Source organism: Microcaecilia unicolor, chromosome 7 (assembly GCF_901765095.1).
Source record: "Microcaecilia unicolor chromosome 7, aMicUni1.1, whole genome shotgun sequence".
In the NCBI taxonomy this organism is placed as follows: Eukaryota; Metazoa; Chordata; class Amphibia; order Gymnophiona; family Siphonopidae; genus Microcaecilia; species Microcaecilia unicolor.
Genome location: NC_044037.1, coordinates 251743987 through 251765630, shown reverse-complemented (window position 1 = coordinate 251765630; position 21644 = coordinate 251743987). Strand labels below are relative to the sequence as shown.

The 21644-nt window shown below is 42.4% G+C and overlaps 1 protein-coding gene across 1 annotated transcript in view; it reads right to left on the bottom strand.

The window, feature by feature from the left end:
• The window catches only part of CACNB4 (calcium voltage-gated channel auxiliary subunit beta 4), a 202420-nt gene that overhangs the window by 20368 nt on the left and 160408 nt on the right, over window positions 1-21644 (bottom strand). Inside the window, exons 9-10 of the mRNA XM_030209207.1 lie at window positions 11656-11765; window positions 4480-4631 (exon numbers count right to left, since the gene is read on the bottom strand). Coding sequence (XP_030065067.1) covers window positions 4480-4631; window positions 11656-11765 — 262 coding nt within the window. The remainder of the gene's footprint in view (window positions 1-4479; window positions 4632-11655; window positions 11766-21644) is intronic.

Here is a 21644-nt window from a genome sequence, read left to right as displayed (position 1 = left end):
AGGGGAGAAGGGGACTGGGGTGGGGTCTCAGACAGGGGAGGGGGAGGGGAGAAGGGGGAGGGGAGAAGGGGACTGGGGTAGGGGTGTTCAGAGGGGAGAAGGGGGCTGGAACTGGGGGCTGAAAAAAGGGGCAGAGAGAGAGGGGACAGATCCTAGATGGAAGGGGGAGCGAGAGGGAGGGCAGACCCTGGATGGATGGGAGAGGGAGGGCAAATGGTGGATTGAAGGGGCAGAGAGAAAGGGCAGACAGTGGAGTGGATTGAAGGGAAAGGGCAGACAGTGAATGGAAGGGGCAGAGATAGAGGGCAGATGTGGATGGAAGGAGCAGGGAGAGAGGGCAGACATTGGATGGAGGAAACAGCAGAGAGGGCTGACACTGGATGGCAGAGAACGAAGACAGATGCTGGATGGAAGGAAGACGGTGAAAAGAAGATGAGGAAAGCAGAAACCAGAGACAACAAACTGTAAATAAAATATATATTTGTGTTTTTTGCTTTAGGATAAAGTAGTATTGTAGCTGTGTTAATAAATGTTTATAATAGAACATGTAAACAAGATAATCTTTTTATTGGACTAATTTTAATACATTTTGACTAACTTTTGGAGAACAAAACCCCCTTCCTCAGGTCAGGATAGGATACTGTAACAGCACTATACTGTACTGACCCGAGGACGGAGGATTTGGCCTCTGAAAGCTAAATATATTAGTCCAATAAAATGGTATTATTTTACTTTCTATATTTGTTTTATTTCTATTGTTAATTTGTAAAGTGGTGATTGGTACTTGTTAGTTTTTTTCAAATTTACATCTGCTGTCTTTATATTTTGCACAGTACTAGGGGACAGTTTCTGTTTCTGTGGTGTTGCATTGTATGCAGAGTCTGGCATTGGGGGTTCAGTTTAATTTTTGTCTAAATAGAAAGTTTATGATTACTTATTTTATAGTGGATTAGGGTGTATCTGTGTTTGTGAAAAAGACATGGCTTTCAGTTGGCATTGACTGTGCAGAATCTACGATCTGTACTATTCTGTCTGGTTTCGTTTTACAATAGGTGAATTGATGTTCTAGTGCTCACTGTAGTGTTTAAGATGCTTTCCTTTCCTTGTGTGACTCATAGAAATGACTGCTTATGGTATGGTAGAATTGCTCTATAGGTCCTGAGTGTTTTGTATTCTCGGCATGCCTAGTACTGGATTTTTTTTTTGGTGGGGGGGGTGTTAAAAAATGACCGGCCCCGGGTGTCAACTACCCTAGGTACGCCACTGAATACACAAATCACCAGGATTCTTAGTTAGTCCAGAGAAGCAGAGTCAATAAACTAAAAAAAGGTTCATTGTCATAAAATTAATGAACAGTGAATCATAAAAACAAATGGAACAAAAACAGCACACTATAACAGGTAACTGAATATGGATCAATATTAAAACTATTTAAACATTTAGTCACTACCTGGATAGTGCCTGAGGAGTGCAGGCAATATAGCTGCTCACAGGTTACAGAATTTAACTTCTCACAGGGTCTTAGTGAAGGTATTTTTCTCTCTCCTCTCCCTGTCTGAGACTGGGGGAAAATCCAGTATTTCTAGATTGGATTTGAACTCCTGGGCCAATCAGAGCCCAGAACAACATTTTTTTTTAAAGTAGCTGGCCACATCACTGCAGGTTACATCCTCTCGGTGTTAAACTAAAGAAGGAACAGTCATTAAATATGCACCACCTGCTGGCCAAACTAGAGAAAAACATTTCATGAAACATAATTCTCATGCTGGAAAATTTTCCATTTCTCCATAGCTATTGTAATGGTTTATTACTGGGTTGCCCAGAATGGGCACTGCAAGTTGTGCAAAATGCAGCTGCCTTACTATTGGTTGGGGCCAATCATTTTGTTCATGTAATTCCACTTTTAGAGAATTTGTACTCATTTGCAATTTCTTGAAGATTTCAATTTAAAATACTTACATTGGTCCATAAGGTTTTATGCAATTAAGCACCAATTACTACTGCTATCTTATTGAAACTCTAACACCCTCCTAAGGCTCTGAGGTCTGAGAACAAGCACCTACTGGATTGTGGGTAAAACCTCCCCTCCCTCTCCACCACAGTATCCAATGTATCACAGACTTTAGCTTGTTTTCAATCTGATATGCTGGCTTGTGATGTCTTCAGACTGCACTGTGCTCTGTGCTGAAATACTTACTCTGTATGTAAAAAAAGACTCTCGGTTGTATCCCTAGCAATGTTAATCTAGTGACATAACTGGCTCAATCCAGAGGCATGTGGTGACCTTGAGCAAGAACTTTTAAAACAGAGGAGGAAATATTTTTTCACTCAATTAATATTTAAGCTCTAGAACTCATTGCTAGAGGATGTGGTAACAGTGGTTAGCGTATCTGGGTTTAAAAAAAGGTTTGGACAAGTTCCTGGAGGCAAAGTCCATAGTCTGCTATTGAGATGGACATGGGGGAAGCCACTGTTTGCCCTACTACTACTACTTATCATTTCTGTAGTGCTACTAGATGTACGCAGCACCCTGGGATTAGTAGCATGGAATGTTGCTACTATTTGGGTTTCTGCCAGGTACTTGTGGCCTGGATGGCCCACTGTTGGAAACAGGATACTGGGCTAGATGGACCATAGGTCTGACCCAGTATGACTAGTCTTATGTTCTTATTGCTTATTTAGCCCCAGACTGCCTGGAGCCCAGAATTGGGGAAATATGCAAAATGACATACTTTAGGTCTGCCATAACTACAATAATATGGCACGGACCAAGCATCTTTCATGATGGTATCATGATTTGAAGGCCACTTCTCATAAGGGCTTGCATAAAAGATGCATCTGCAAAAGGAACAGGAGAACATTCACCTAGAACACCGAGAATTATCATTACTCTACATCACAAGAAGTTTATCACCACCTGCCTGCCATGCCAGCTGCCTACCTGAACAGACAAACTGATACCAACAGACTGAGGTTGTATACCTTTTATTCTGAAAAATATGGGCTCTGTAGGTTGGTTTTGCCACATATTTGTATCAGGAACTTTTTTAATTCTACTGTTTATACTTTGTTTTGCACTTCTTTTGTATATAAAACCTTTTCTATTTGCTATGTATGGTTTATCAGTGAATAATAATAGGGGTTTCTGAATTCTAGGACCTTGCTATTAGACATCCTTTCCCTAGATTTAGTGCCATTATTTTAAATGTCTATGCCGTATAATGTCCAGTGGGTGGCATTGTCAACTGTTACCCTCATAGACAGTTCCAACATATTGTTTAAGCGAGACTTGTTCTTGTGTTTTTTTTTCAGCAGCTGCCCCTGTTTATGGAATACATTACCAAAATGCATTTGATAACTGAGGTGACTATTTTGTACATAGTTCAAAGCGTTTCTTTTTTATCAGGCATTCGCTACAAGTTGAGGCAGGGTATGCAAATCTATCTCATGTGTATTCATTGTGGATATTCTGAAAACCCGATGGGACTAGGGGTGCCTCGAGGACTGGGTTGGGAATGGCTGTCGTAGTATACCACACTTTACACACCAGCTTTCAATTTTATATTCTCCTTCACACACTTAGGTCCTGTCAGGGTAATCTTATGCTATTGCCCTCACCATGGGTTATGCGATTAGAAGTGGCTCCTGTGACCTTCTTTGTGTATTCTGCCCTTGGATTATAGAACACATTACCTCCTGATCTCAGATTGAAATCTTATTTCAAATTCAAAGCTGGCTTGAAGACTTGGTATTTCTCTCTAACTTTTCTTGTTTAGCTACTTTGGTTCCAGATTGATTCGTTATGGCATGACAGCAATTTATTGTGTCTTTCTCTTGTGTTTTCCCGATATTTGTTGTTTAAAAAGTTACACTCCCCCACAGCTGCCCCATAATACCACAACTACCCATTCCCAAAAACTAGCACACTTACAACTGACAAAGTACCCCACAAACTGCCCAACCCCCTAAAACTATCCCCTGCAACTACTCCACCACAGCACAAATTGCCCTAACGTCAAAACTAGTAACCAACAACTATCCCTACATATTGTGGGCAGGGCCAAATAAAGTCATTAAGCTGTAATATGGGGTTGGTATTTCATCTAAGTGATTGCCTAGTATGTACCTGGATAGTGGATAACACCCACAAACAGACAGACGGACACTCTCGACCCCTTTTGTGTAATTCTGTCCAACTTCCTTTGGGTAGGAAAGAATAAAAAGTGGCTGAATTGGCACAAGTTTCAAACTTGTGCCAAATTCAACATTTTCAAAATAAATCATTCACTTTTTTTTAACCGTGTAAGACAGTTGTTCCCAAACCTTGGTGCTGGAGGCACCCCAGTCAGTCAGGATATCCACAACGAATATTCATTATGGATATCCTGAAAACCTGACTGGCTGGGGTGCCTCCAGGACCAGATTTGGAAACCACTGATGTAAGGAAACTGTTTTCATGAGCTTGTACACATACATTACCTTTGGTGATGATACTTTGACATGCACAATAATTGGTGCTAATGATGTCTTGATGAGTTGTGCTGGGTGATTTATAGTATCTGCATCCAGAACAACTAGTTGCAAGGATCTTGCCAGCTCAAAAATCCTTTCAATTTCACTTTGTACTTCAGCTATAAATAAATAAATAAATAAATAAAATTAAAGGGAAATCAGAACTATAATGCTTTATCTTTGGAGTTTATTACTGTACGATAGTAATTTGAATGAATTCAAAACCTTTTTTAGACTTGATCCTTATATGCTTCACAATCACCATCACAGACATGTCTTACATTGAATGACAAATTCTGGAAGAGTGAAAAAGCAAGCTTTTTCTGTTGGATAAGAATTGAGTATACTAAATTATGCTTTATTCTTCAAGCTGAAGGGGTCTTTTACTAAAGGTTAGCTCAAGTTATCTGCAGCAGGTCCCATTTTATTCCTATGAGCCCTGCTGCAGATAACTCAAGCTCATTTTTAGTAAAAGACCCCCTACTTGTTTCCTTTTATTTTATTTTTATATTATGTTTATCTTATGTTGTTGTTTATAGATTTTTAAGATTTTGTTTTATATGTTCTTTGTGACTGTTTTATGTATTAGGTATTGGATTATTTATGTTACATTATGTTATATGCGATTTATTGTCTGCAAATACCAAAGCCTAGCTCATAGCGGATTACAGTCAATTAAAGATAAGGCATAACCTCAGAATTACATACTACCATAATAGAAAAACAACAAATTTTAAAAATCCTATATAGTGTACTTAATTAATCCAGATATTCATGAGATAAAATCATTTTTAAAGTTTTATGAAATATCTGATAATTCCTAAACATACACATTTCTAATGGTAAAGAATTCCAACAAGAAGCAACCAAATAATGAAGAGAAAAGTTAAACAACCTCTTAAATCTTATTAAGCGGACTGATGGAAAATTTAACATAAGGTCACGAGTCATCCTATTGATAGTCAGGTTACCGTACAAAAACTGCACAAGATCACTTAAATACAATGGTGCAATACCTTGAAAGATTTTAAACACAACTGTAAGTAATTTAAACTTAGCCCTGGCTTTCACCTCTAACCAGTATAATCTGATAAAGCAATGGAGTAGCTGATGTAAATCTATCTGGTGAAAATATCAGCTATGCCACCGTATTCTGATTTGTAGATAGACAGGATATAAGATTTTATAAATAAATAAATAAAGAATAATGTAATTATAGCCAACCTCTCATAGGAGCATCCCAAGCCGGAAACACTCTGTGTGGCACACAACCTAGCACTCTTGCCCTGCCAACTGTGTCACAGCCAAGCAGGGGAGGCAATGGTCAGGGTACAATATTGGCACCTCCACCTTTCTTACGTGATCACACACTGGCTGCATGTACCTTGCTATGGCCCTGGCCTTTCACTACAAAGGTGAAGGTAGTTCCAGAGGCACTGCACAGAAGAAATGCATATGGGAACCTCTTTCTGTAAAAGGGGAAAAATGAAAAACACAGTAAACAATATAAAGGGTCCCTTTGGATAGGGGAAGACAGAGCTCAAGGCATAATATTGTTAAGGCCTAAATTGGAACAAATTAAGGGGCCCTTTTACTAAGCTGTGGTAAGCACTAATGTTGCGTTTACCATAGCTTAAAAGGTGTTATGATCGTGGTCATAACCCATCTCAAACTTACCTTTTTCCTGTGGGTCAGCTTAGCTGGTTTCTGTTTCTTTTGTCTGTCCTTTCTGAGCTAGCTCTCTCTCTCTGTGCTGGCAGCTTCCAGCAGCATGACTCTAATTGTCTCACTTTACTGCAGCTGTGGGTGTTGCCTGAGTTGCTCTGCTCCCTTTCTGGGTGTACTGGCTTCAAGTGCTTCACGGGACTGCATTGGTGTGGGTTGGGCCTCTCTGGGTCAGGGTGCTGTTGCCTGGGGCGAGGGAGTGTGACATCATCAGGGAGGGCCTTGATAAGGAAGTGGTGTTCTTTCCTTCAGAGCCTTTGCAATGGTTGTGTTTGCTTTAGGTAGGGTGGTGCAGTGTGCACTTCTGACTTTGTGTCTAGTTTCCCTGCTTGCTTTTGCTAAGGTCCAGGTTAGTGTTAGTGCAGTGTGCACTGATGTCTGTGTGTTTAGCTTTCCTGCTTTTCCCTTGTGGTTCCCCTGCTTTTCCCTCTTGGTTTTGGAAGCACCTTGATAGTTTGTGTCTAGCTTGCTAGGGTCGTGCTTAGGAAGCACCTTGTTAGTTTTATATCTAGCTTGCTAGAGTAGTGCTTAGGAAGCTTGTTAGTTTTGTGTTTAGCTTGTTAGTATAGGGCTTAGGAAGTCCTTTTGTTAGTGTAGGCCTAGGAGTGCCCTGGTTAGTCCAGTTCCTTGGAGCACTGCTGTCTCTTCTGTTTCCAGTCCTGGTCCCTGTGTCATCCGGTAAGTCCTGCCGGCCACTCGAACCCAAGGGCTCAACCCTTGGGGGGGGGTAGTGGCCAAGCGCAGGTGAAGCTGTATGGACCAGTCTGGTGCGCTCCAGTCCAGTGTGTTCCGGTCCGGAGTGTGCTCCAGTCCAGTGTGTTCCGGTCCGGTGTGTGTTCCAGTCCTGTGTCCTCCAGTCCGGGGGATTGCAGTCCAGTGTTCCAGTCCTGTGTCCTCCAGTCCGGGGGATTCCAGTCCACTGGGCAGTGCCTGCAGTCCCTGCCGGTGTGCTTGCCCAGTGTTGATTGGTGGGTTTTGCCTGCTGCTGTCGCTCCTTGGCAGCAGCCCAAGGGCTCACGTTTGCTCCAGAGCCTGGCCCCGCGGGCTCTGAACCTGAGAACCTGACAAAAGGGCTTACCATGGGACCAGTGGCGTAGCTACCTGGGGCCAGAGGGGGCCTGGGCCCCCATAGATTTGGCCCTGGACCCCCCTGCTGATGACCCTCTCGACCCTCCTCCCACCGCTAACCCTCCCCGCCATCACAGTGGGCTACCTTTGCTGGCGTGGGACTCCAATCCCCGCCAGACGAGGTCCTCTTCTTCCCACAAAAGCTTCGTTCTGTTTCTGACATCCTGCACGTTGTACGTGCAGGAAGTCAGACACAGAAACAGAACGAAGCCTTCGTGGGAAGAAGAGGACCTCGGCTGGCGGGGATTGGGGTCCCCCGCCAGCAAAGGTAGGCGATGGTGGGGGAGGGTTGGCGGCGGGAGGGGGGTCGAGAGGGTCTTCGGCAGGGGTTGTCAAAGTTGACGGCGGTGGCAGCTGTTATGGTTGTCTTTTGCTATTACACTTACTCTGATTCCCCAAATCCAAGCAACATTCAAGAGCTACTTCTACTATTTGCGACAGCTACGCTGCCTCTCTCCTTACATCGAGAAGGTAAATCTTATCCCAGTTGTGCATGCCATGGTAACATCAAGACAGGATTACTGCAATGCACTATACAATGGTCTGACTACAAAGGGCCTGCACCAGCTCCAGTTGATTCAATGGCTACCAGTACAATACAGGGCTGAAAGGAAATGGCCCTGAGTATCTGAAAAATAGGATGATTCTCCACACAATGCCAAGGACACTAAGGTCCTCCCAAGGACTTTCACTAAACATACCCTCTCCAAAATACACTACACAATGTGATACCCACAAGCGAGCCTTCTCCGGAGAACCCCCACACTCTGGAATGCACTGCCTGAAAAAGGCTGTGCTTAACTCAAGACTATCACTACTTCAGGAAGCAGGTGAAAGCTTGGCTCTTCAACCAGGCCTTTAATGGAAGAAGTAACTAACTCACTAGTCTCTTTCACAAACACAAGGAATGACTTAGGCTGCATATACTGCAGCAGAACATGTCTATCCACTCCTACCCTAGCTGAGATAATATTTAACCATTTCTCTGACCTCATGTGTAAATTTCTTTAAATCAATTACCTTACTTCTAACTCTTCCTACTTTCTTACCTATCTATACGTTACATCTTTGCTTAACCTTCACTATCAATTATAATGTTCTATTACGTATTGTGTTGACATTGTAAGTAGTATACCATGCCATACTTTGTACTGTTTTTGAATATTTTTACCACTGTAATTGTCTATTGCTCATGTTTGATCTATTCTTATTGTACACCACCTTGAGTGAATTCCTTCAAAAAGGCGGTAAATAAATCTTCATAAATAATAATAAAATACTTAGAACATTTAACCTTCACTATCAATTATAATGTTCTGTTATGTATTGTGTTGACATTGTAAGTAGTATACCATGCCATACTTTGTACTGTTTTTGAATATTCAGATTCATGATATAACCCTTTTTTAATAAAAATGTTTTAGAAAACATTTCTGTGTGTATAATAGATTCGTATGAGACCATCTTATGCTGCTAACAATGTGTTAGTTCTGTGCAGGAATTATATAAAAGGAACAAATGAGACCATGGTATCAGAATAAGGCGGTCTTAAAGATCTACACTATTCATTGAATAAATTGCAAAACCTAGACCATTACAAATAACTGCCAATTTTTACCTTTGCAAATTATTATACAGTACATTTTGCATAGGAGCTTCTGATGAAAATAACAAGGGTCTAATATGAAGAAATATGACTAGCTGCAGCATTCAACATGATCTATAATACTAGAGAATTCCTAATCACCCGTTTAAACAGAGAGCGTAAGACGAATTAGCTCTAACATCTAAGTGGAAAAGTTTAGAGTGAGTAAGTGATAGTTTAGTTTTTTTGTATTTTAAATTTTTCTTTCAAACAAGACGTACAATTCCAACAACTAATTTTGTCTTTCAGTATGCAAGAGAAGACAGTAAAAACTCTCTTCTAGACAATCAGTATAGAGGATGTTGTTCACAATAAATTGTTATCTACAGTTAAAAGAAAAAACTGTTCTCTGGCTTGTGTCAAGAAGGCAGAATTAGTACAGTGGAAGTTACACATTACCAACATTATGTCTAGCTTTATAATTCAACTAGTAAAAAAGGCCTGTTTCTGTTAGAAATGAAACGGGCGCTAGCAAGGTTATATTGATTAGTTGTTTTTTGTTAACCAAATATTTCATATTAAAGTATTGTAATGAGATGGAGTAATAGTGAAGGTTGTATAATGAGGAAGGAGGAGGCCCTGTGTAGGACCACAGGGGCGGTCCATTTTGACAGAGTGTTTATGTGTGTGAGAGTGTGTGTAAGACAGAGAGACAGACTGTGTGAGTCCGAGAGTGTGTGTGTGTGTGTGAGAGTGATACAGAGGGATTGAAAGAGTGTGTCTGTGTGTGTGTGATAGAGACTGTGTGTTTGTGTGACAGAGAGATACAGAGAGTGTGTGTGTGGAACTGAGTTCCATGACCCCCTCCTTCCCTTGCTTTCCTTCCATCTGATGTGAGAGAGTGTGTGTGCAGGACCACAGGGGCGGTCATTGTGACAGAGTGTTTGTGTGAGTGAGAGGAGTGAGAGTGTGTGTAAGACAGAGAGACAGGCTGTGTGAATCATACAGTGAGTGTGTGTGAGAGTGATACAGAGGGATTGAAAGAGTGTGTCTGTGTGTGTGTGATAGAGACTGTGTGTTTGTGTGACAGAGAGATACAGAGAGAGTGTGTGTGTGTGTGGAACTGAGTTCCATGACCCCCTCCTTCCCTTGCTCTCCTTCCATCTGATGTGAGAGAGAATGTGTGTGCAGGACCACAGGGGCGGTCACTGTAACAGAGTGTTTGTGTGAGTAAGACAGAGAGACAGACTGTGTGAGTCCAATAGTGAGTGTGTGTGAAAAGAGATTACTGACTGAGGTATTTCAGGAATGAAATGCTTGGAAAAGAATTGTCAATACTCCTTTCAAGTAATTAAATGTTTGTAAGCATATGGTAAAAGGCAAGAAAGCTTTCAAAAATGTTGTTTTGTGAACTGCAGGTTAAGTGCAAAAGCAGTGCCAAGGAAGCAGAACCGCAGCAAAGCGAACTGCGAAGTGGAAAACTAAAAAGCCAACCAAACCCTCAGTACTTTTCATGTTAACATGAGAAATACACATTGAATGTAAAAGAAATCTGTGTTTTCTGTCCCGTCTCCCCCTCAGAAGCACAATGGTATCGTGTCAGCGACTGCAGCCCTTAACCCTTTTATTGCCACATCAATGTTAACACTTCAGGAGCGAGCTTGCTCAGCTGGTTTGCTTGCTGTTGGAAGAGGGGAGGAGGAGTTGCTTCTTTTAGGATCATGTTAAGTGTTTCCCAATCTGCTATGGAGAAGCTGTGTCATTTGTAACTCTGCCTCGCGAAATCAATTCTTCAGAGCACAGAGTAGTAGTCAGCCCCAAGCGCAGGAGCACCAACAATAAGACCATCGCTGATTGGCTGCAAAATCTCTTCCTGCATGCTAGGTTGCTAGGAAAAGGAGTGGGTGATTTGTTGCTATCAGGGTGATTCCTTGCTTGCTGTCATAACTTAAATGAGGCGGATGTTCGTTCTCGTGCGTTGCCTTTAGATGTAAAGTGAGATGCATGGGGGGGAGGGGTTTCAAGTGTACAGCGCTGCGTACATGTAGTAGCGCTATAGAAATGATAAGTAGTAGTTGTGGTATCGGAAGGGGGGTTGTGGGTGAACTGTAGGAATTTGAACTCTGACACTGGGAAGGAAAGGAGGCGGATCTTCGTGCTCGTGCATTGCCTGTAGATGAGAAATGAAATCCATGGGTGGAGTTGAGGAATTTGAACTGTGACCCTGGAAAGGAAAGGAGGCGGATCTTCATGTTTGCGCGTTGCCTGTAGTTGTAAAATGAGATGCATTGGGGGGGGGAGTTTTGTTTTGTGTTTGTATCGGAAGGGGGGGTGCTGAGTTGCATAAATTCCTAGACAGGGGGAGGAGTAGGGACTCCCCCTTTCCTTGGTTTTTTGTTTTTTGTGGAGCAGCTGTGCTGGTGACGTCATCCTTGGCTTCACCCAACTCAGCAAATCAGACGTGCGACACGGTCTGTGAGTGTCATTGCTCCGCCCGCGAGGTCATCACGTTTGACGTGTGGGCGGGGCAGTCAGTCATGGATGAAAAATTGATCTCTGGCGCCTCACATTTAGAACGTTGGAAAAGTGAGGCTTCATTAGAACGTTGGTGGTGCGTTTTATATAGAGAGATAAATAGTCATCTTTTTTAGTTGATCTAAAAATGTATTAGTTGTTTCTGGAGAGATGCAATTTTAATTTCTTACCCAAACTGGATCTGGTATTTGACCGTTCAATTATTGCTCTCTTGCTTGGATTATTTAAGACCGATCTTTTAGCAAGAGAAATATCAGCTGTCACTCTGGTTATGGATATCCTATGAACAAAAACATAGATGAAACGGAATCAGTAAGACATGCATTACAGATTAGTTTGACTGCAAAGAAATTAGGATGAAGACAGAATTCACCAACCTATCATTCTGAATTAATAATCCATGCAGTAATACATGTGGTATGACAGGGCATTTCACACCTGTCTTAGGATCCCACAGTCACTTGTGTTTTCAAAATATCCACGATCTCTTTCCATGGCTGTGGGGTCCCAGGATAGGCTTGGGAAGCCCTGCTCTAAGAAATGAGGAGATGTCTAAGGAGCAAAGATGGTGAGGTCATACTGTATGAAGAGAAGCACATGTATAAATAACAGCATTTACAAATCTAGATTGTATACACGTCCAAATAGCAATTTTAGAAAGCTGCTATTTGGACATTAATTCACCTGAGATGTAAGATTCAAAGAGGTGTGGTGGAGGAGTGGTGTACTTCACATTTTCCAATGGAAAGGCATATCTAGGTTTTTTGCTGTTTTCTTTTAATTCCATGTTGACTTTTTTTCCCCTGCCCTGAGACATGTACTGATACCAATTCCCAGTTAGATCTGGGAACTCAAGGAAGGGGCAGGTGCAAAAGCTACAGGCATCCCAACCCCTTCCCACAGACTCCCATGTCATATATACCATACCTCTTTCCCCCCAGCATCTCTTACATACCCCCACCCTCCCTAAAGTCCCACCCTCTAACATAACTAACTCTCTTCCTACCCCCCTGAGCTCCCTTTGGCACTTCCTGGGGGTTCTCACTGATGTCTGGGGGAACAGGCAGGAGCTATACACAGTTACCCTGTCAGGTGCTAAAGATTAAAAAATTGCCCCAGTGGTAGTACCACAAGAATTATCACTGCAGTCAGAGGCACCAGTTTGATCCTGGATGCCTTACAGGGCAAGAGTTACTGATGGTTGTTTCTGCTCCCTACTAGACACCAGCCTTGGAGGTTCAGGGGGATTGGGTCATTAAGAACATAATAGCTATACTGGGTCAGACCAATGGTCCATCTAGCCCAGTATCCTGCTTCCAACAATGGCCAATCCAGGTCACAAGTACCTGGCAGACGGGGTGTGGTCCAAGAGAGGGTGAGGAGGGGTAAGAAGTCTTGTGAAGGGAATATGGGAGATAGTGGGAGGGGGTATGGTGGATGCTGAGAAGGCTCCAGAGTGGAGTGGTGACTTGATTCCGTCCAGTTAGGGGACCTGATTTATTTGAGCCTGCTATCTGGGTTGCAGCAACACAAAGGTTTGAGATAGGGATTCTCTTCTTTTTTTTTTTTCCCCAGCATCTCCATTTCTAAAAATCATTACTCCTGCTGAACATGCCAGTAAATGGATTCACATTCCTGCATGTCCTTCTAGGCTTCATATTCGGCAGAGCCTGTTCCAATACAAGGGGAATGGAACACATCATTTCTCCTATCTGAAATGAACTTTAAAAAGGTTACAACTTGCATTACAATTCAAATATAAGAACTTGGTGCTGTCTTTAAGGGTTTTTCACTTCAGTTATCCTGCAATTACATTTGGATAGATGGAGATGTGAAAATGGTTCAAGTGAATCTTTTTGATCACACTCTGTGGTGGTATCATTGGTGGCCAAAACAGAAAAAAAAGAAGTGATCAGTCAGAACAACAATGCCATATTTGTCTGTTCTATGCATATTTGGGACTCTTAAATAAAAAGAAAATTACAATGCTAAATAAATGGAGAGAAACCAGAAAAACAAAAATCCCGAAAATACACAAGCCAACCAAAAACAAAACAAAAAAAATCAAATAAATGTTACAATTCATTGCAATCTTGCCCAGGTATAATCACAGGCCCAATGGAAAAAGAAAAAAATACTCTCCTTATTCTATGATCTTGCATGCAAATTTACGTATCTCATTCGTGATTTTACACATATAGGTTATAGAATACTAGCAGTAACACATGTGACACCATTCAGAGGCGTAGCTCGGTGAGGTGCAAGGGGAGTGGCTGCTCCCCCAAATGGATTTTGAATAAAATGGCTCCTATGTAGATCAGCCCTTCAGCTTCAAACTGACACCTATATTACAAAAGGACTGCTCCCCATGGCTTCAAAACCTGGTTATGCTTCTGAAACCATTAATTTAATCAATATTTGGTGTTAGTTACTGTTGATTGGCTCTAATTTACACTTACATACATAACTAAGTGTAGTTATGTATGTAAGTGTAAATTACACTGCACTTAGTCCCTATTCTGAAATGTTAGTGAGCAATTTCTAACATGCACAATTGCAAGGAGGCATGCAAGTGGGAGGGGCATGAGCAGAGGGGGGCATGTCTAGCACTTACACACTAACTTTAAAGAATGCTGTTTACGTACATAACTGCCACATTTAGGCACAAGTATTTACAACTGCTATTGACACGGTGTAAATGCTCGTGCCTAAATATTCATGACTGCTATTAACATGGCTTAAATGCTCGTACCTAAATGTTGGCACATCAATGTTGACATACACTAGTATTCTAGGATGGCACTTACATGTGTAATTGCCATTATAGAATTTGTACTTAGCATGAGATCGTTTGCCATCTAACTTTAGGCAACCTTTCTTGAATTGACCCTATAGTCTTCCCCTATCCTCTCTGAAAAAGGTGGAGGATTGAGGGTAGAAGATACGATACTTCAGAGCCCTACTGGTGCATACATTTGGAAGTTAGGTAATGTTTATTACACTCTTGATATATTGCCTTTCTATGACACAGCCAAAGCAGTTTACATATCCAATATGGAAATTAAAAACCATTATAGTAGTATTCAGTTTCTAATCACCATACCTCATGGTTGGTTGCCGTTCCAAGGAAATTCTTACTTAAAATACATCTCTTTAATAAGTGGTACATTTATCTCAGGTGACATCATTACACAGCAAAGGCACATTAAGCAGTTATGCCAATCAAAGTAGATTGGTAGAATTATTAGACCTAGACCATGGGCGTAGTTTGACTGTTTCATTTGGGGGGGCAAAAATGGGGCGGTGCATATTAGCATATTCATTTGCATATATATATATATATATATATATATATTCAAATGAATATGCTAATATGGAGGAAGGAAGGAAGGGAAAAAGAGCTGTCTTTTTTTGGGAATAACCATAATGAATATGTAAGCGATATCAAGCCAGCTCTTTCACCCTTCTTTCCTCTCTCCCCTGTCCCCTCCATCAATCCCTGTTGTCCAACAATTCTTCTCTCTCCCCTGCCCATCCTGTTTCTTTCCATCCCCTTCTCTTCCCCTCCCATTCTATCCAGCGTCTCCCTCCCCCTTCAAAGCATCTCCCAAGAACGACAACATGGATGCAGCAGCAGCTCACACAGGTTTGCTTGCTGTGTTTGTGAACGGCGACGGCTGCGCGGGGGAGTGGAAATGGCTTCCTTACTTACAGACTGTTACAGTGGACTAGATAGGCCTGGCTCACTCCACTCCCGAAGCTGCAGCGGTGAACGGGCGGGTGGGAAATCAGCAAGCAAGCAGCTACGCTGAACTCCGTTCTTCGCTTCCTGAATCCTGCCCTCTCTCTGCGTCCCGCCTTCCTCTGATGTCATTTCCTTGGGGCTGGGCGGGACGCTGAGAGGGCAGGATTCAGGAAACGAAGGACGGAGTTCAGCGTGGCTGCTTGCTGCTTTCCCACCCGCCCATTCGCCGCTGTGGGAAAGAACTCGTCTTCGCCGTCTTCATCGTTTGGGGGGGCACTGCCCCCCCTCCGCCCCCCCCCCCAGTCTACGCCCATGGACCTAGACTGTGCTTTTCTGAGAAAACTCTTCAGGATTTCTTTGTCTCTTACTTTCCCAGTCCATGGTTTTACAGTAGATAATTCCCATGAGGATTTCCTCTGTTACAACTCTTCCAAGAGACCCCCATCACTTCTCACATTTCAGCCTCCCTTACGATTTATCCACCACTCTTGGATACCAATGGATGGGTAAACAGAGCACTGATTGGTCAATCTCTCCCTCACCCTTCTTAATTGACATAGCGGGCTATAGTCTACATTCCAAACAACTCTGCAGTTATCTTCTTTTGTACGATGAGATCCCTATCCCCAACTTATCCCAGAAAACTCTCTCTCTTAAGAGTTCTAAAGCAGCTATAACATGTAAACTTAAACTTACACCAGCCAGTCAATGTTCAGCACTGGCCGGTTTCAAGTTTATAGCAAGGCCAAGGTTAGGCCTGCTGTTTGGGTGGCCCGATTTGCCCACCAAACTTTGCTGGCGATGCCGCTGACTATTTTGCGGCTAGCCACGTTATATCACATGTATATTCCAGTAGTTCACTATGCAGTAAGCGGTAATATTTCAGCAGAGATAACTGGCTATCTCACACCAAATATCAGTACTTAGCTGGTTAAGTGCTATATAACAGGCCAGGAACTGTGCCTGGTCAGGTTAAATAGCATTGAATATCAGTCGGAATATGTATGGTTTGCGGTTTATTTCCATTGATATATCGCCTTTCCTACAAAGTGGATTACGTACTAAAAATTTTTATTTAGAATGGAACTCCAAATATACAGGACAGAAAGCAGAAGGAAAAAAGAGGGGAAGTATCACGTACAAAAATATACAAAAATCAGATAGAATCTAAATGCCAAAGTGGCTTCCATTTCTTTAGGGCTGAACGGAGGATTACTACGTCCAGCATTCCGCATCAGATATTGCAGCCTCTCCAGTGAGTGAACCACAGAACAAGGTAAAAGATCCATCGGTTCCTTTGCATTCAAACAAACATATCCAAAACAAGTTGAAAAGTGCACACTTACAGTGTGACACAATGGCACATGTCCTTTCCTTCAATATTATCCCTTCTTCTCCCTAAAACTCTGTCCCTTCCACATATCCATCCATCTCTACTTTCCTTCCCTGCAGTCTTCATTCAATTCATTTCTCCTATTCTTTCCCTCTTACACTCATCCTTTTTCCATCCCTCCCTTCCCCTCTCCCTTACACTCACCCTTCCTTCCTTCCTTCCTTCCTTCCTTCCTTCCTTCCTTCCTTCCATCCCTCCCTCCCCTTGTACATTCTCTTCTCATCACCCTTTCCTGCACCACCCCTCCTCACTCCCAGTGCAAATACCTTATTGAGCAGCTGGGTTTGCCCTACTCTACCTTTGCCACCAGGAGTTGGATTCCTAATGGCAGTCTGGCCTCATCTTTACTGTGGCCACAAGCCACAGCTATTCTCTTTCTTTGCTGTCAGGAGTTGGGTCCCTGGCAACAGTCTCCCCTGCTCTTCATTATAGCTGTGATACCTGTATTTGTTCTGCTGTAAGTAATGGGGTTCCTGGCAGGACATTAATAATGCACTAACATGTGATTTTGCCACGTGGGTTGGAGTCCTTGCAGTATCTTCTGATAATGTGGCCTCCTGCCTATATCTAGGCAAATAGGGTTTTTATTGGGGTTTTTTACAGAAACACAAACAAGCCTATGAGTACAGATAGATGGAAAAACCGACACACTGACAGATGGATAGGCCCTCCCCAATAGGTACTATCAAATAAGAGAAAACCCACTAAAAATGTTAAAACTTTAACGTAAATAAATAAAGGTGGATCACAATGTGATAACAGAAGGGATGGTGACCAAACAACTCACAAACTATTTAAATAAATTCTCAATACTCCACGACTTCCAGTCAGGATTTTGGTCTAACCACAGTACTGAAACAGTACTAGTTACTCTCATGACTAAATTCAAACAAATGATTGCAACTGGAAAGAACATACCACTTCTACAATTTGACATGTCAAGCGCTTTCGACATGGTTGATCATAGAATACTACTACATATCCTTGAGTACTTCGGAGTTGGAGGTAACGTTCTCAATTGGTTCAAGGGATTCCTAACCACATGATCATACCAAGTGACATGTAACTCGACTACTTCAGCCACATGGATACCTGAATGCGGAGTCCCACAGGGATCCCCCCCTCTCACCGACTCTATTCAACTTAATGATGATACCCTTGCCTCAACCCATATATATATGCAGACGACGTACGACCTACTCCCATTTAAACAAGATCTAAAGGAAATTTCCAATGACATCAACAAAAGTCTCCATATCATGCACTCATGGGAGGATGCATTTCGGCTGAAACTTAATGTAGAAAAAACCCAATGTCTAATACTCACCTCTCAACATAACACGAACAAATTCACCACCATTAACACACCAAATCTGAATCTTCCAATTTCGGAGTTACCATCGATCGACACCTAACACTTGAGAGCCACGTGAAAAACACAACCAAGAAGATGTTTCATTCAATGTGGAAATTAAAAGAGTAAGACCTTTCTTCCCAAGGACTGTCTCCGTAACCTGGTACAATCAATGGTGCTCAGTCATCTAGACTACTGCAATGCACTCTAGGCCGGCTGTAAAGAGCAAATAATCAAGAAACTTCAGACAGCCCAGAACACTACAGCAAGACTCATATTCGGTAAAACAAAATATGAAAGTGCCAAACCCCTACGAGAAAAACTACACTGGCTCCCACTTAAAGAACGCATCACATTCAAAATATGCTCCCTAGTTCACAAAATCATTCATGGAGATGCACCAGCCTACATGTCAGACCTGACAGACTTACCACTCAGGAATGCTAAAAGATCATCCCGCACATTCCTTAATCTGCACTTCTCCAACTGCAAAGGTCTCAAATACAAATAAATGCACGCATCAAACTTTACCTACTTGAGCACACAGTTATGGAACGCACTGCTGTGCAACTTAAAAACGATTTATGAACTAACTAACTTCCGTAAACTACTGAAGACCTATCTCTTTAATAAGGCATACCATACAGATCAACAAATGTGAACATACACAACTCCTCCACATATATTCAGAACTGTCTTACAATATCTGCTTGTTATACTACTATCATGTTCTATCATTATCATATTACCCAAGATCCTTCTGTTACACTAACAGGCTCATTTTCAAAGCACTTAGCCTCCCAAAGTTCCATAGAAACCTATGGAACTTAGCCTCCCAAAGTGCTTTGAAAATATGCCTCTTTATGTCTATTTTCTATTATATTTCCACCATTCATGATGTATTGTAAGCCACATTGAGCCTGAAAAGAGGTGGGAAAATATGGGATACAAATGCAATAAATAAATAAATAAATAAATAAATAAATAAATAAATAAATACCAAGCAAAATTAATACAAATAAAGTAATTTGAATGTGAGGAGGACATGGAATACCTCTCGTATAAGGAATGGCTAAAAAGGTTAGGACTCTTCAGCTTGGAAAAGAGACAGATAAGGGGAGATATGATTGAGGTCTATAAAATCCTGAGTGGTGTAGAACAAGTAGAAGTAAATCGATTTTTTAATCGTTCCAAAAGTACAAAGACTAGGGGACACTCAAGGAAGTTACATGGAAATACTATTAAAACAAATAGGAGAAAATATTGTTTCACTCAACAAATAGTTAAGCTGTGGAACTCTTTGCCAGAGGATGTAGTAACAGTGGTAAGCGTATCTAGGTTTAAAAAGGCTTGGACAAGTTCCTGGAGGAAAAACCTATAGTCTGCTATTGAGACAGACATGGGGAAGCTACTGCATGCCCTGGGATTGGTAGCATGGAATGTTCCCACTATTTGGGTTTCTGCCAGGCACTTGTGACCTGGCTTGGCCACTGTTGTGGAAACAGGATACTGGGCTAGATTGACCATTGGTCTGACCCAGTATGGCTATTCTTATGTTCTTATGAGGACATCATAAACTCATCTAAATGGTCATGAGATTTCTTATAGCCCAAGCTATTTCAGATCAAGACCTAGAAATATAATTTCAAATCACATATATTTCCACACAAAAACATGAACTACTACATGTCTCAAGTGTCCAAATTATAAATGTTCAAATTCACATTCACAAAACTATTAAAATATCAGAGAACTTTACAAATTTTGAAGTTAGAAATTGCTCAAACTTTGAGCTCCATTTCTACCATTTCTCTGCCTGAGAGTGTGTCTACACACATTTGGGATATGAATGCTAAATTACAGGAATTTCGAGATAATGTTAAGAAAGTGAACTTGGAAACATTCTTGAGGGATGAACGTGGTTATTTATTAAACAGGATTTATACTTGGATACAGAGAATTATCAATAGACCCAACAAGTTCCTTTTGATAATAGTTCTAGTAGCTCAGGAGAAGATTTGGAGTCATCAGAAGATCTAGTATCAGTACAGTCTACTGCCAATTTTTTTAGATCACTGCCCAATTCAGTGGTGTAGCTACTGGGGGGGGCCCTGATCCCTTTGTCAGGTGTTCAAAGAGGTGCCTGCTTTGTAGATACCACTTATCTGGTATAGCGCCTGTTGTTCACTGTGCCTGCCTTGGAAGTCCTTGGTGCAGTGAACACTGTAAACAATGACAGTGCCTGCCAGTGCCTTCCATCTACCAGTGTGCCTCTGTTGCTCCTAATGATTCTGGTGTCTGCTCCTTTTGCCCAAATGTGCTGCCTCCTGCCTACCAGCACCACATCGAGTCACTGAGTCACGTGGTGCCGGTAGGCAGGAGAGAGCATGTCCGGGCTGCAGGGGCAGGCGCCAGTGTCATTGGGAGCATCAGCGCCCACAAACTCTGCTGAGGAGAAAGAGCATGAACTTTGCTGAGGAGAAAGGATACCAGTGCAAATTTCTCTGAAGAGCCACAAGAGATCCCGAACTTTGGTCGAAGAGCCACAGAGAGAGCCCGAACTTCGGCAGAAAAGTTCACTGTGAGTTTAAGTTATGGGATAATGCAACTTTATTTAAAAATGTCAGTGTTTCCTAAGTTTCCATAAGTGTGTATGTGGTTTATATTGATGTAGGACAGACTATTTACTTAGAAATCAGTTATCAAGCTCAATCTAAGGCATTATTTAGGAGTATACCAAGCACTACTCACACCTATATGCTTAGTGCACTCCTTGTTAATTCTGGCCCCCCCAAATGTCAGATCTGGCTACGCCCCTGCCGTCTACGTGGCTGGTCCAAGAGCAGGCAGTTTTCTGGATCTCATAAGGAAATGCAGGATAACAAACATTTTACATACTACCTTCCCTGACCTGTGATTCGCTCAGAGATGTTCAGACAGGCGTGGTGATCAACATTTCTAGTGCTGACCTTAATTCTATTCAAATACGTGTTTTACAAAAAGGACTTAAGATTTGTACAGTGCTTTTTTTTGTGCCGGTATGTGCCAGTACGGCGTACCGGCACCTTTTTCCTGAGGTCCAGCTCACCTGCCCGCTTCCTTCCGTTCGTGCTCCCATGTTTCCTGAGTCGAAATCTTTTGTTTACCCGAAGTTGCGGCGAACCGGCAGTGAAGGCAGCAGGCAGGCTCGTCTCCTCGTTGCTTTCCCTTCCCTCTCAGCGTGTCCTGCCTTCCTCTGATGTAATTTCCTTTCCTCAAGGGCGGGACGTGCTGAGAGGGAAGGGAAGCAACGAGGAGACGAGCCTGCCTGCCTGCTTTCACTGCTGGTTCGCCGCAATTTCACTTAAACAAAAGATTTCGACTCAGGGAGCAAGGGTGCACGAACAGAAGAGAGCGGGAAGGCAGGGAAGAGAGAATTGCTGGGACATGGATAGGAGGGGAGGGCAGGGGAGAGAGGAGACATGCTGGACATGGATGGGTGGGGAGGACAGGGAAGAGAGGAGAATCGCTGGACATGGATGGGAGGGGAAGGCAGGGAAGAGAGGAGAATCGCTGGACATGGATGGAAGGGGATGGCAGGGAAGAGAGGAGAATCACTGGACATGGATAGGAGGAGAGGGCGGGGAGAGAGGAGAATAGCTGGACATGGATGTGAGGGGAAGGCAGG